We start from the raw sequence: 16684 nt of genomic DNA on the forward strand, positions 1-16684 counted from the left end.
TCCGTATTAATGAATTCGATATAACTCAAAGAAAAATTAATTTCTCGAACTACCAATATTATCATTGGATTAAGCATTGTTTATTTAATATTTTCACACAAAAAATTATAATAGCAAAAAATATTTCTACTTTTTTTTTTAATTACATGTTTCGCATAATTTTTATATGTAAGATTTTAATATTTTCCAAGTATGTTGCTTGCGCAGCCTTTTTCTACATCGCAAATAGTAATAAAAACTACTCTAATTCGATTGGCAATCACCCTCAGACTTAGGCTTACGCTTCTATTAAACCTTTATTTATTTTTATTTTTTACTATCTTTAAAACCTAAAATTCGCTGATTTTTCAACAAAGTTGGCGGCCGTGACAAAAACTAAGCTGATTTTGCTAGGCAAAGGTGACGATAATAAGTGCATAATTAATATATCATACAATCATTAAATACACGTGAGATTGTGCAAATATAAAAGTAATTGTTACTTTGTGCGTTTGGTAACGGTTATTTGTTGTATATTTGTTCTGATTTCTACTTAAAATGAAAAAAATTTATTATCACAAAATTCAAGGAAACAGAATATTTTGAAAACAAAATTTCATTACAAAATATATTTTCAGTAAAATATTTTTGAAAACAAAATTTCATTACAAAATTTATTTTTCAATAAAATATTTGGAAAATAAAAAACTTCATTATAAAATTTATTTTCTAATAAAATATTTGGAGAACAAAATTTCATTGCAAAATTTATTTTTCAATAAAATATTTGGAAAAGTGTAATGAAATCGTTTTTTTCATTTTTTGTATAAACAATCATTTTGTTTTCTGAAATTGAAAGTTTTGGAAAACATTCGGATTTTTTAGGAAATTTGTATAAAAGTGTTTCTTTTGGAAAAGAAGAAAAAATTCCTTCTTTTGTTGAAAAATACAAATGTCCAAATTTATCGAAAGAAAAATCTCGCCATTCATTTTCGTTTTTTACAGAATTAATTTTTTTCCCGTCCGAATTAAAAGAAACGATTTCAGATGAATCATAACTTAATCCCCAAAAATCTCCACTCGAAGGATCAACACGAATTCGCAACCGACCAATTAACCTTTCCGACAGTGTTGTCAGCCCATCAACTTCTATAGTTTTCATTTTTTCGCCTTACTTTTGTGAATGAATGAATTGCAAAATTAGCATCACAACAGAAAATCGACTCATTTGTCGAACACAAAGACAAAAAATGTTTTTCTGTTCTGATTATCTTTTTAACTTTCAAATGAGGACGAATCTTTTTTCTTTCCAAAAAAATTATTTTACCTTCTAACATTCCACAAGGATCCTTCCCTAAACCACAAGCCACCAAAATATTGAGTGAGATTAATTCCACATCGTTCGGTTGGAAAAAGAAATTATTTTCATCAAAACGACATTCAGTCAGAATTTCTTTATGTTCATTTAATTCAATAATTGATTGATTTTCCAAATCGCTAAGAAAGATGTGATCGTCTTTAGCGATATAAATCGATTGAATGATTCGCGAGACTAATCCCTGTTGAAGAGGCAATCGTCTATGTGGCCTGAATTCCTTTATTGGAGGAAACTTTTTAACAAGGCTCACACGTGAAGAAAGAGAGACAGTTTTATCGCTCAATGAAAAATCGATCAACAGTCTGAACAGTCGACAGATAAATCAGTTTAGTCATGTGTTATTTTCGATCGATTTAGTTCTTCCTGCCAGTCTCGAACTTTTGACTCCAGTCTATTCAAACTATGCAAAATATCCGTTTTTCGGTCATTTCCAGTCAACAAACGTTGATAATGCGAGAGGCATATCTCAATTTGCAGCAACTTTCGGTCATTTGCATCCACCGTGTGGCGCATTTGTGTCTCTTCTTCATGGTTTTTTCGGATTACAGTCTCACATAACTTGATTGCCTCAAGTCGTGCGCTCTCCACCTTCGCTTCATATTGCCGCCAAATCTGGCCAATTTCAAAATGACATTTAGCAGTTAATTCAGTGCGATTTCCCACCACTTTTGCATTCGACCTCTTTACACATTCCGCAAATTCTTTCACTTCCTTTTGTAAAATGGGAATTTCTTCAGTCTTCCGCCTTGCAACCTCACCTTTTACAGTGAGGACCCGCTGACCTACGCAGCCTGACTTTTGGTGATCCGCTTCGTAACAAATGTTGCAAAAACACGTGTTGCACTGCTGACAGAACAAGTCTCGTTCCTTGCCATGAATGCTGCATCGATCATTCATCACGGACGAAATCCATTGCGCGTGATCTAAACTTTTACATTTATGATCTTTGGCGAATTGTCTATGGACAAAGTTGCAATGATCACAAATTAACTTATCACACGTGTGACACCAATTGTTAGCGGGTGCCGTAACGCCTCTTTCTAAGCAGAAATCACATATTCGTTCGGAGTGCAGCTTAATATCAGTAAACAAAAATGGCAAGAGTTGTGACTCTTTCACTTTGAACACTTCTCCACAATTCGGACAAGTTCCGGTTTCTGATGCTTTTCCTTCTTCCCACAGTCTGTTCTCTTCCATGCAAGTCTGGCATACATTATGGAAACAGGCTAGCGTGTGCGAATCGATGGACAGTTCCTTTTCACAATTACTGCACTGATGGCGGCGATTTGAAACAGCTGAAGCCATTATTAATCTAAAAGAAAATAGAAAAACGGAGTTTTAATGAAGAGAAAAATAGGTAATGTGCTGTTTAGCAGAGAGGTAATCGATATTAGATAAATATCGATTATTATCACGGATGGCATCTTAAGATGAATATAAATTGCGTAGAGAAAAAAAAAGAAAAAAAAAACACGATTGTCGGGCTATATTAAAATCCAGAGTGATTCAGAACGCGGTAGGCACAGGGGCTGTAACTCTTACCATTCGGTTATCTCCCTTTTATTAACGTAAGAAGGACATTACAGGTACTGGTACAACTTTTGAACCAAAAACCTACTAGGTTAGGGTTAGGTTAGGATTAGGTTATGGTTAGTTTAAGCTTAGTTTACTATTAAGTTTAGGTTAGCTTAAGCTTAAATTAATATTAAGTTTAGGTTAGTTTGGGGTAGGTTAGAGTTAGTTTAAGGTTAAACTACATAAAGTAGATACTGGTAACGAGGTCACTGATTTTTGTAGTCTTTTCCTTTCTTCTTTCTTATTTCTATATTTTATCTTTCACTCTCTCTCGTTCACTCTTCCATTCTTGTCTTCTTTAAAACAATTTAAATTTTCTAAAAATAAGGATACTTTAAACATGTCGACCTTTTCTCTTTCCAATACTAAACAAATCTAAAATGCTGACACAATCGAAAGGAAATGATTTTGTACTTTACATATAACCACTCACATGACACGTCATGAACTGACTTTTTATTATTGCTAAAAAAAGAAAGAAAGCAGACAGTGGATACTGCGAGATGTAAATAAGAAAGAAAACAGTAAAACAAATCTACTCATCTCCTACTGACACTGTTGCCCCCCCCCCCATTTTTTTTTTCATTTGTGGGTGCATATGCTGACACCTAATATCACAGTTAAATTCGAGGGAAATATTTTTACACCCCTTCTCTAAAAAAATGGGGTGTCTCTACTCCACAAGCCGTTATTAACATGGGCAAGTTGGGGTGTGTATTCCGAAAGCCGATTTTAACAATGAGAGGTTGAGGGTGTCTATTCCGAAAGACGTATTTAACATGGAGAGGTTGGGAGGTGTCTATTCCAAAGGCCATTCATAACATGAGGAGATTAGGTGTGTCTATTCCGAAAGCCGTTCTTAACATGGGGAGGTTCGGGGTGTTTATTCTGAAAGCCGTTCTTAACGTGACATTACTCAAAGAAGTGAAAAAAGTTGTAATTGTTTTGTTTTACACGTTAAAAAAAAAGACATAAAACTGGAATTTAATTTAATACTATTAGTGGAAGATTTGCAAAGAAGACTTGACCAACAAACAGAAACAACTAGGACTGCTACCACTGATTTCGATCACTCTAAACAGTCCATATACAGTGAGAAACCTAACTTCAAAACCTGCTTTTACTTTCTTTTCTTATTTTAATGAACCATTTTTCATACTTTTATTAATTCATACTGATTTATGCATTCCCTTAATTACTTTTTTTTACATTCAAACAGTGTCTGCATGTTATTGCACCAAACCATCACTAATCGCGAGTGGAAACCAGATTATTTCATTTTGGACACGGCCGCCAATGTCCGCAATTGTTCAGGGACAGCAGTGGCCAGCAACAACAACCGTAGTTTAGTTTTTTATGAGAGGGAGTGTCAGGCTTCCACCTGGCAACGCCGATTAACGCTAGTTACTTATAGTAATAAGACAAATGCTGCTGCTGCTGCTGCTTCTGCTGCTGCTGCTGCTGCTGCTGCTGCTGCTCATAATAATAATAATAATAATAATAATAATAATAAACCCATCCAAGCAAAAAGACCGGATGTTGTAATAATTAAAAAGAAAGAAAAGTCCTGTCAAATCATAGACTTTGCTGTTCCAGCTGACCACAGGGTGAATATCAAAGAAAAGGAGAAACAGAGCAAATACACAGAGCTAGCCAGAGAACTGAAAGGGACATGGATGATTAAGAAAATCAAGATAATGCGTATAATAGTAGGAACATTAGGAAAAATTCCGAAAAACTTTGAAAAAAGAATGGGAGAAATTGGAATAAGAGGAATGACTGGAAAGATACAATGAATAACAATAATGAAATATTAAGGAAAATCCTTTAATATGGAGACTAATACACATAAGCCACATGCACGGGCCAGATAAATAGCTGCAGAGGCAAAACATGAAGAAGCGTTACATGGAACCAAGAACATTGAAGCTGCATATCTATAAGTTCTCTATCTCATCTCCATCCCTTTCCATTACCCTATCACCGCCCCCCTCCAAATGTGATGCCAAATAGCCGAGAAGGGTCAAGGAGGATGGAAGGGTCAAGAGGAGAGCGCCGGACAAGTGCAAAGAGAACTGGGACTCTAGAAAGGCTTATCACCACTCAAATTCCAGTGGAGACCAATGGCCGCGTCTAGGAAGAAATCAACAGTAAGCGGCTGCTGCGATAACGCAAATTCATTTGCAAATGTTATCGAAAGAGTTGGAGATTACTGGAAATCTGGAAGACTTGTTGTCACTCAGCTTCTAGGGAACACCACAGGTTGTTTTCAAGGAGAGATCCTTGATGACCTATGTGAAACCTGCTTATGAGCCTAATAATAATAATAATGATAATAATTCGTCGAAGAATATCTCTGTAAATAAATACTTTCAGTTAAAATATCTGTTGGAAGATGTTTCGTCGGGGAAGCCAAATAAGCTATCACCGTCTAAGAAAACAGTGGAACTAAGGCAACAACGAAATGCCTTGATGAATATGCCGGATAACCTATTTAAATATTGGATTTTATTTATTAACCTTCCAAAACATGAATGAGAAAGAGAGAGTGAGAGAGAGAGAGAGAGAGAGAGAGAGAGAGAGAGAGAGAGAGAGAGAGAGAGACAGACAGAGACAGAGACAGAGAGAGAGAGAGAGAGAGACAGAAAGAGGCAGGCAGACAGACAGACAGACAGACAGAAACACAGACAGAGAGACAGAAAAGCCGAAAGAACAAGACAGACAGACAGACAGACAGACAGACAGACAGAGGGAATGAATTAATTGAGAGAATTTCGATATTTTTTTCTTCTCCAGTTTCTCCGATTTTGGAAATAGAAATGCATTTCTAAAATTTTACTGACCGTTTCTTACGAACCGAGATTCACTTCGACCTCACTCACAACTGCAAACTCCATGTAAGCAGAAACTGACAATATTTGAAACTTTTGATTCAATCACTTAAATCACTTTTCTAGGGATTACTTAAAAATTTGGTGTAAAATGTTAGAATTTTGAATGAAGGATCAGTTTTAACATAAAATTGTAACGTAAAATTATTACTCATTTTCGAACTACCTGGCAGAAATGATCACCCATTTTTGATCAGATTTCGTTTTAAGCACATAACCTAATATTTTTTCAGGTTAGATAAATTTTCTTTTGTTTGTGTGTGTAGGGGAGGGGGTTAACACGATAACAAATTTTGGACAATTTTATGTGGAAAAAAATATGTAAATAAAAAATAATTACTTTTATATAAAAAAGTTTTATGGTAAGAGTGAAGCCCTACACACACTGCTTATTTTTAAGAATATTTATTGTTTCTGATCAAGCATTAGTTCGAGTGGCAATACGAAAAGTAAATCTATCTATCTAGTCTACTATTATATAAAAAGAACTTTTGTGTGTGTGTGTGTGAGAGAGAGAGAGAGAGAGAGAGAGAGAGAGAGAGAGAGAGAGAGAGAGTTCACTATAGACTCCAAAACGGCTCGGTTCATTTTTATGAAATTTCACACAGATGTATCTGGCAGTGTTCTTAGATAGGTTTTGTATCGGAATGTCTCTGATAAGTAGCGATAATCGATAATCAAAAACTCTGACGAAAGAACAAACGATTTTGGCACCGTATATAGCCTAACATCACAAGTGAATTTGAGAAATTTAATTACCACAAAAGTAGAAAGGCCCGGCATATAAAATCAACAGTCGGTTCTTTGATATGACAGGGGCGCTTTCGAAAAGAATATTTCTGTTTAGAATATAATTGAACCATCATACTTGACTTTTTTATTTTAAATTTAATTCAAGCCGTTATATATGAAAATAATTTGATAAAATCAACAGTAGGTTTTCTACAGTGCAATGTAAACTATTGTGGAATAAAGTCACTGCGATGAGGCATGTGAAGATTGCTCCTGGTGCACCGTGATAGATCCCCAACTAGAGCACACAATCAATCGATTTGATTGAAAAATGGGTGATTTCACTGATTTTGATGACACGAAAAATATGGGAGTGTGAAACATTCGTTCATCATCATTCAATCCGGGACAACGTCGGGTTTATCTGCTAGTAAAAAATTAAAATTAAAAAAGAAAAAAACGCATAATGAACGTTAAATGCTGATTTATGGCGTATGGGTGAATTAAAAGTCAATTTTCCCTCAAAAAGTAATTATTTTATTCATTACATGTTTTTATATATATTTTTTTTTAATCAACTAAAAATCCCACCTTCAACACACTGATTTCCCTAAAATTATGAAAATGGCCAAAATTAAAAAATTAAATAAAATATTTACATGTTTTTAAAAACACTATTTGGTCGGGAAGTGGGTGATCATTTTGCATTAAATTCATATGCAAAACAGAGCACCACTCTAATTTAAAATAACTGTGTTGTTTGTCGCCAAAATTTCAAGCAGTTTACATGCTTCTCCCATTTTTTTTCTCTTATTTCTGACCTAGTTATGTGTATAAGAGTACAATAATGTCGTGAAATTTTTATTGTAAATCACAATGCGTACAATAATGTCATGAAATTTTCACTGTAAATTAAATAGCCGCATTAAAACTAATGAAAATAGAGAAAAAAAATTGGAAGTTTAAACTTTTAATTTTTTCTCTCTATTTGTGTTTCTATTCTTATCAGAATACAATTAAAAAGCATTCTGGCGAATCTAATTTTTACTTTACAAATACAACAGAACTTTCTAAGAGAATTATGACAAAAGAATTAATTAACCCTTACCCGAACCCTTAACTTTAATTCATATTTAGACGAATATTTTGTATTATTCGGATTTTTCGTGCGAGTTTAAGAGAAGGATCCCCGAGTTCAACAAGATACATCTGAAGAAGGTTGAGAGTTACATCGTCCGAAACGTTGTGAAAATAATAGGTCAGTTGAGAACAGTAATTTAAATAATACAAATAGTACAAATTATCAATCCTCATCTAAAAAAATTCAGAAAGCTAAGAAGATTTGTTTGCAACAAAATCGGCGTTGCAATGTCATATAAAATCAATTATATTCTTTTCTAGCAAATAATAAAATCCAAACAAACCTTTTGTTCTGAGAATTAAAAAAAATAGAAATTTCCTTCTTTTCATCAACTGAAGTATTTTGTTTCAAATATTTTCTGACAACTGCCTTAATCGCAAAAGTATTCTCATTTAAAAAAAAAAAGCACCTTTGTTGCTTGCCACACCCACCTCCGAACAGAAAACAAGAAAAACAGGTTTGAAAAGAAATACAATATGGCCTGGCCACATGGTTGGTTGGTTGTTTCTGTTTTACAGCATATCAACCCTTTTTAGGTTATTTAATGCCGAATCCAGTGATTCGGAAGAAAATTTTTAATAGAATTTTTTTTCAAGTCGGTTTCTATTTAATCCATAATTGGGACCCTACTACCACTCCGGGTCAGAGTGGACTTGGGAGCAATGGCAATTAAAGGGTGGCTTCACACTCCCCAAAGCCTGCAAGTTTGGGCCTCACCATCGGATATAGTTTAAGGTCATATCCAGGACCGCCACATATGGGAGATAGTTTTATAGATGTGAATTTTCACAAGTAAAAATGTTATCTTTTACCTAAAAATGATAGTTAAAATAAAATTTGAAAAACCCTTTTCTTCTTTCTTTTTACTTATTTTAAAGTTTTAGAATTTAGTTTTGCAACTTCAAAATCTGTTTCAAATGTTATCTTTTGTTTGTTACTAACCTATTGTAAACTAAGTTGTTTAGTTTGGGAATTGTTGAGATGACGTTTACGAATTTGTAATGATCGCACCTCACAACGTTTCAGCCGATTTAACCTCTAACTTTTTTCAAAGGCCCGTGGCGAAACGGCTATATGTGCTAAGTAATATTCATGGTCTTCTAAAATGGCGATCCTTAGTACCAACCACACTAAGAATACAATTACAGATTATTTAAGACTTCTGATCGGTCAGGGTTGACAGGAAGGAGAACAAGCTACCCTCATAGATTAAATAAAGGTCTCTATTTTAAATAAGTTCAATGAGACGTACCTGAAGAAGGTCGGAGGTTACACCGGCGAAAACGTTGCGAAAAAACACTCAAAATGAGAACAGTATTTCAAATAATACAAATTACCACCCCTGACGGAATTTGGGGTTGTCACCAAAACCCGCTTTTTAGGGTAACAAATTAAAGGGGGGAAAAGGGCAAAAATAAACAAGCAAAGCAAATAGAAATGAGCAAATGAAACAACGACCCGAAATGAGTTTAAGATGCTCAAAACAAACGAAACAACCGAAACCTTATATATAAACAAACGAAACCTTATATATATATATAACAAACAAAACTTTATATATATATATATATATATATATATATATATATATATATATATATATATATATATATATATATATATATAGCAAACGAAACCTTATATATATATATATATATATAACAAACAAAACCTTATATGTATATATATATATATAAGGTTTTGTTTGTTATATATATATATATATAAGGTTTCGTTTGTTATATATATATATATATATATATAAGGTTTTGTTTTATATATATATATATATATATATATATATATATAACGAAACCTTATATATATATATATATAACAAACAAAACCTTATATGTATATTATATATAAGGTTTTGTTTGTTATATATATATATATATATATATATATATAAGGTTTCGTTTGTTATATATATATATATATATAAGGTTTTGTTTTATATATATATATATAAGGTTTTGTTATATATATATATATATATATATATATATATATATATATATATATATAAGGTTTTGTTTATATATATATATATATATATATATATATATATATATATATATATATATATATATATATATATATATATATATATACTTCGGAATAGTTTTTATTTAACAATCAGTGGTTATGTAAACGTGAGATTGTTGGTTTACAAAATATTACTGGCAGTAATATTCTATAAGTTATCCCATCTAAACAAGAATTGCTCGATATGCAAGATAGAGCAAATAAATTAAATTGTGATTCAATGAATTTCAAAAAACTCTCATTGAAATGAAATAAAGTGGTTGAGTTTCATATCAAAGAATTTTTATTATTCTAAGCAAGACAAAGAATGTTTTAGAATGTTTATCTCCTTAACCTATAGGGTTTCGATGTCTACCATCTCATCAGAGGAGTGAAAATATTAGCAAATAGTTATAAAGGTATGCACCCTATTTGCTAAAGTCAGTGAGACAAATACTCCTGCTACAGGACTTCTGATAAATGTATTATTTTCACTTTGACTTTCCATGTCTCAAAGATTAGAAATGAGAATATCCCAACATATCCCTCGGGATATTCGACTACACCAGGTTTCGAGAGCATCCGGGCACTCCCAGGCTCATGAGTCTGCCATTGGCGATCACCTGTTGAGTATAAATAGGTGTGCCGATCAATATTCCGATGGGTGGTTTTCTGTTTTATACAGTGCTAGGTCGAACTATCATCTCAATATCATTGAGGCGTTAGTTATTAACAACTCTCGACCTAGCCTGTGTAGACAAAAGATTCTTAGACATCAGTTGGAGATATTCATTGATTTAAAACCACCTGAACAGTGAGATTTTTTTTTTTTTTTTTTTCTCCACTGTTCTTCCAACTGTAACTAAAATTCCCCTCTTCCCTCATTCGTTTTCTTAGTTTTTAATCTATCATTCTGACGTTTCCTCTTAGAGGGTCAGACGATAAGGCCTTAGGGAAAATTTTAATTTCACCTGCCCATTTCTTGTTTTTTTTTTTTTTGGTATTTAAATTAAATTATGTTTCCTCTGATATATATATATATATATATATATATATATATATATATATATATATATATATATATCGAAATGAGTTTAAAATGATCCGAATTTATTTAAAGAAAATAAAATGTTACTGTTGCTTATATTTTCCTAAGTTCAGGTTTTAAAAACCTGTAATAAATAAATATATATATATATATATATATATATATATATATATATATTTTTTTTTTTTTTTTTTTTTTTTTTTTTTTCTGGAAAGAAATCATGCAGGTTGCAAAATCCTTTTAAAGTTCTTTTCTTTTTCTCTCTTCTGCTCTGTCTCTTTTTTTTTTTTTTTTTCTTTCAAACAAACGAAACCTTCAAAAGGTGTAAAAGTATAGCTCTCTGAAAGCGGTTATCTTTTCTTCAGCACCCCAGAAATAAATTGTTCCTTTCTCTGAAATGGTTGGTTTCTTTTCCTTTCTCTCCCGTTCGAATGGGTGACAAAGACAAAAATCTTTGTTGACGAGTCTCTCGTCGACAGCTAGAAATAAATATAGTGACCGGCTCGGCCAATCTTACGTCGGTCTGCTTTCTCTGAAAGGGGTTGACTCCTTCAATAAATGGTGTTTTTTGAAACACCAATTTCAACCTCTCAATAAAGGTCTTCTACTCTTAATGACGGTTGAGTGTTTTACGTCAGGGGCCTCTACGACGGAATTCCAGAAACAAGACTTTACTCTGCGATGTCTTCTCTGGAACTAATTTTAAAAAGGGTGCAAGAAAGATTTCTGGGATTGTTTTCATGGTACAGTAAATCAGCGTCAAGCAATGATGATGGCTACCAAGAAAAAGGGAAAGGCACCAACAGAGAGATATAACCTTTTCTCCCTCGCAGGGGTCGCGCGCGCACGGTGAAAAACGATGCGCACTAACCCTAAGGACGGTTGGCTATATTTTCGCTCCTTCGAGCCTCGGACCCCGCACAAGCAGCCGTCTCTCTCCCTCTGCTACTCGTAAGTCTCTCCGAATTGGACGTTGGTATCTGGCCGTCTAGTGTTGTAACGCCCAATCGGGAATTCTTGGTAATTTCTGTCATGATCGTCTTCTCGTCGGTGGCCGTCTCTCTCTGTCTGCGACGGCTGGAAAGTCAAGTTTGGTTATACTGAAATCGAAGGGCAGTCTTCACAAGTATAAATGGAAACAATCAACAACGATGAGGATAGTTTTAGGCTGTTCATTTAGTGATTCAGTATACATTAAGGCTCGGCTCGTCACTTATACTTTCGTCAGGCTTGGAATGCAACCCCCACAGTGTATTTAACAAAAACTCTAAGTGGCGGTCTTGTTAGTTCTCTTCGTCTCAATTAGAAGAGGCTGGCGGCGCACATGGCTTCCCAACTTCTCTGTTCGACAGACTGTCCGATTCTCTTTTTTTGTCTATCTCCGCAGTAGTTTTATTAAACGTCATCCTCCCCTACCTTCTGTAGTTGACCCAATCTCTCTATTCGACGGGTAATCATAATTCTTTCTCTCTCTCTCTCTCTCTCTCCTTCCCAACCGACCCCCTCTCGATTCAATTCTGAGAATTAGTTATCTGTCTAGGCATTTAACCAATTTGTTCCCTTAAAATTAGAATGACTAATTCAATTGTTTTCGGGGTTTGTTCTTTCTTTCTCATCACCTCCAACTTGTTGGTTTAAGTGAATCATGTTATCATTTACACTCGGATCGTCGACTTTACTCGTCGACCCTTCCCAGACCTCCTTGCATTTTCCTCGCCAACCCGACATCTGGCTTATCTTTAATCTGGCCCTTTTGAAATCCAAATAATTTACTTGTCACCCGATGACAATTCGTTGGTTTCTCACGAGATGGGACTGAGACCTCTCGCCCAGCTCCATCCCACTCACCCTCAACCTAGGAAGCAAGGTTATCCGGTGTCGCCCGGCTTCGTTACATACGACCCCCCGTTTTTCGTGTCATTGTCATCAATTACACGCACGTCCCCTGCCTCTAGCTTCTGCTCCAAACCAGTGTGGGTCGTATATGTACTTATGTATGTAGGTAGGCGTGTGGGTTGCATTCCCTTCCCCCGTTTTTCTTTTCACAGTTGAGAACCCGACGAGGGGAAAAAAAAATCTTTCTTCTCTTTCAGCATGCAAAAGAAGATAATTAATAAAATAGGACGAACCAAACAAAATAAAATAGAAAGAGAAAAAAAAATGTTCTTGGACCAACGGTCCATCTGATATGCATAAAATTGTTCGTCTTGAAAATTTTGCAAATTTCTTTTTTATCTCATTTCGTCTGCATTTTTGTTCAAAACAATTAAAAAACAAAGAGTTCATAGCGACTCAACAGTTAGCATGCAATTGATAAGGTAGGGTCGTTGAGTCCATTTTCCCTTCCTCTTCCTAAGTGTCATAAGGACAACATTGATAAGTTCAATTCATAGATTCCTTCCCTTCTTTGTCTTGCGAAATCGTTCTTTAATCCGAAGCATGCAAGCAAAAGTAAAAATATAACAACCAAAACAAAAAAAAAAAAATCATTTTTTCCTTGAATTACTCAATAGTTAGCGTGCGGTAAAGGAAGGATCTTCTCCTCTTTTTTTTTTCAGTGAGGTACCCAAAATCCAATAAAGAAAAGAGAAAAAAAACACACACACAAGGAATCCTCCGGTGGTCCCCTCTCCCTCTCTTCACATAAGAAGCCATGTACAGTTTATGTCACAAAATCACCTGGGGATATAGATTTCCCTGTCTCTCTTACTTCCTTTCCGTCCTGGGTCGCTGGACGATTTTCGAAGGTCTCACTGCCGGCTTGGGTTCCTCCTCAACGCGGATCTGGTTTACCAGGTCCTCGGCTTGATTCTCTGATAGCCACAACTCAGGCTCTTCTTCCACGCCCCGAGAAAGGGCGCTCATTGGTATCCCCGCTCCGCTCTGGTGCGTTGTCGTCGGCGGGTTACCATCACGTAATCTCCTCCATCCTCCCCATAGATACCTTACCAAAACGGCTAAAACTATCACTACCATTAGAATACTCATGATCGGCCAAGCTATTTTTCCAACCACTTCTGGCCTCCCCCCTGACTCTTCCCTACCGACTCGGTTTAATTTAAACCTCAATTTCTCTAGACTGATTTTTTCGATCGGTCCCAACACTTCGGCCATCTTCTGTAAGGTAATATTGGTTCCCATAGCTCCACCCAACCGCTGGAGTTGGTTTCTATTAGCTTCTTAAGGGACCCCCTATCTTCGAATCTCTCTTCCGCCTGATAGTACGGGGGCAAGGAAATCGAGGCCCCGTGTGTGGCACAACCCATGGGTAGCTCTATAACAGACAATGGCGCAGCGACTCTCACTGTTCTCGGGGGCTTCCCGTCACAAACTCGGGTTAACTCTATTCCCTCTTGGGTTACCACCGCCCAAATCCCGTCGGACACCCCCACTGCGGAAGGTAATGTCACCTTCGTTAAGATTTCTACCTCGCAACTCTCTTTGATCCCCGGTTCGTTTTTTCTAAACAGCTCTAGTACGCACAACCGGTATCGACTCGCTACATAAATGGGGCTGGTTGACCCACACGTTCCAAGGGCGTCAGCCCTGCATCGGCCGGCTTCTTCACCGGTCAGCAACATGAATCTTGTTCTCGCCATTTTTAACGCGATAAAGTCCGTTTCCATCTTATATCTAGCCACTGCCCCTAGCTTCTGGTCCGCTCTGGGGTAGGGCATGGCTAGGTTCATGACTTGGTATATCTCGAAAGTACTGTTGTGGTCCAACAAGGGGATCGACACTAGTACAACGAGTCTATCCTCTTCCAACAATGTAACGCAGCCCAGGGTATTATAGTATCTCCATAACCGCTCGGTGGGGTCTACCGGCAGTCTCAAGTGGGGGGGCAACTTCGACTGTACCTCCAACAGCACTTCTCTTAACCTCCCTGGAGCCACTATACTCGGCGACAAATGTCCCAAGGACAACATATCCAGCTGCGCCCGCACATGTTCCAATTGTATCATTACCTGTCGCCCTGTCTGATGGACCCTGTTCGTTATGGCCAACAATTGCAGGTACCTCTGCACAAAACCATCCGACTCTCGTAATTCCGTGGATATCAGCTGGGTTATATTCGCTACCTCTTCCTTGAATCCTCGAATCTGGGAAAACAGCCTCCCTATGCTGGCCCTGTTCTTGGCCAGTTCTAACCTGGTAACATTTAGGATCGATACGCTCTCTTCGGCTACGTGTGCCAACACCCCCTGGTCCTTCTCGACCTGTTCCAATCTCCTCCGAATGATCCTTACATCACTTTCGGATACCGTCCCAAACAATACGTGGAGGGCCTTTCCCACTATTGGCAGCACCGATCTCTTCGGTTTCGTTCGGAGCAACTCTACCTCCTTTAGGTAGAACCTCATATCCTCCCACTGAGCCTCCATTACGATGGTCTCCCTCCTCAGGGAGGCCAGTAACTGCACGTACTCGCTACGACCCCTATATTCTTGGATTATTTGGCTCTCGATCTTGGCCAATTTGGCCGCTTGTTCACTCAACCGCTCGATCACCACTCTATACGGCTGCAGGTCTATCACTAGCGTGACCAACCACCTTGATCTGGTGATCACTACTTCACTGGTCTTTTTAAACACGGTATTCCGGCTCTGCTCCCACATACTTGCTACCGCTAAGGCCGCCAATAGTACCACTACTTTTCGTCCATACATTCCTGAAATGATACAAGTAGAGAACCAGTCTGAGCTCTCTATGTTAGACTCTTTCCAACAGGTTCCAATCACTCTGTCATTACTCGAAAGACTTTAGAACCACTCTGACTGTCAAATTCCTTCCAACCTGTTCCAATCCTTCTGTCATTACTCGACAGTTTAAAGGCTTTAAAATCACTCTGGCTGTTAAATTCCTTCCAACCCGTTCCAATCATTCTGTCCTTACTCGACAGTTTAAAGGCTTTAAAATCACTCTGACTGTTAAACTCTTTCCAACCTGTTCCAATCATTTTTGTCCCTACTCGACAGTTTAAAGGCTTTAAAATCACTCTCACTGTTAATCTCTTTCCAACCTGTTCCAATCATTTTTGTCCCTACTCGACAGTTTAAAGGCTTTAAAATCACTCTGACTGTTAAACTCTTTCCAACCTGTTCCAATCATTCTGTCCTTACTCGACAGTTTAAAGGCTTTAAAATCACTCTGACTGTTAAACTCTTTCCAATCTGTTCCAATCATTTTTGTCCCTACTCGACAGTTTAAAGGCTTTAAAATCACTCTCAACATCAGACTATTCTCGCTTCCTCAGCACACCCGAGAGTCGCGAGCGCCACGCCCTCCAGGCCCCTCACATGCACGGGGGCCCTTCCGCACACATGATGGCCCGGCGGTGCGCCGCCGCTTTCCCAAGGTGGCTAATCAACAGAAAAAAATAATAATTATAGCTTTCCTTCTCTTCACTACAATTCTTCTTCCTTCTATTCTGGTCCCCCGGGGTGGTCTACTCCTCTTAGCCTTAACTTCAGGGGCAATTCCTTCTCGACGCCTAATGTTTCCTTCTCCCTTTTCCACTTCTCCCGGAACCGAGCAAGGGGGACTTCATCCTCTTCTTCCCACTCGCTCGGTGCATCCCCCGGGCTTAATCCCTGATTCTCACCGATCCGACCTCCTCTGTCCGTGGGAGCCGTCTTAGCTCCCTCCCTCGAGGAGGTCGTCGCCTCCTTTACAAGCCTGTCACCAGCTGGAGGGGGAAACTGACATCCCGCTCCTCCCCACTCTGATTCACTATCAGATTCCACTCCCTCTGGGTCCACGAGAGTGGTCCGTCTCATTTTCCTCCTCTTCGCTCTTATGGGCTCTGGCTCTTCCCATCCTTCCACTTCTGCCAGCTTTAGATCATTGACATGCACTCATTTCGTTTTCCCTGCCACCTGGTCCCAGATGACAAAGGATACCGGTCCCGT

At 37.2% G+C, this 16684-nt stretch overlaps 1 protein-coding gene across 1 annotated transcript; it reads right to left on the bottom strand.

Moving 5' to 3' along the window:
* Nucleotides 1-733: 733 nt before the first annotated feature.
* Nucleotides 734-8136, bottom strand: LOC145268862 (uncharacterized). The gene is made up of 2 exons (XM_080124572.1): nt 7980-8136; nt 734-2669 (listed from the first exon to the last, which is right to left on the bottom strand). Exon 2 carries the CDS (start codon nt 2660-2662, stop codon nt 1685-1687), a length of 978 nt encoding a protein of 325 aa, XP_079980698.1. The 5' UTR covers nt 2663-2669; nt 7980-8136; the 3' UTR covers nt 734-1684.
* Between the last annotated feature and the right edge of the window lie 8548 nt (nt 8137-16684).

The sequence above is a fragment of the Euprymna scolopes genome, chromosome 44, assembly GCF_053919585.1.
Source record: "Euprymna scolopes isolate OS-2025 chromosome 44, ASM5391958v1, whole genome shotgun sequence".
NCBI lineage: Eukaryota > Metazoa > Mollusca > Cephalopoda > Sepiida > Sepiolidae > Euprymna > Euprymna scolopes.

Bases quoted from the DNA above. Each gene is read 5' to 3' on its own strand.
- LOC145268862 (XM_080124572.1), bottom strand. From the start codon at position 2,662: ATGGCTTCAGCTGTTTCAAATCGCCGCCATCAGTGCAGTAATTGTGAA.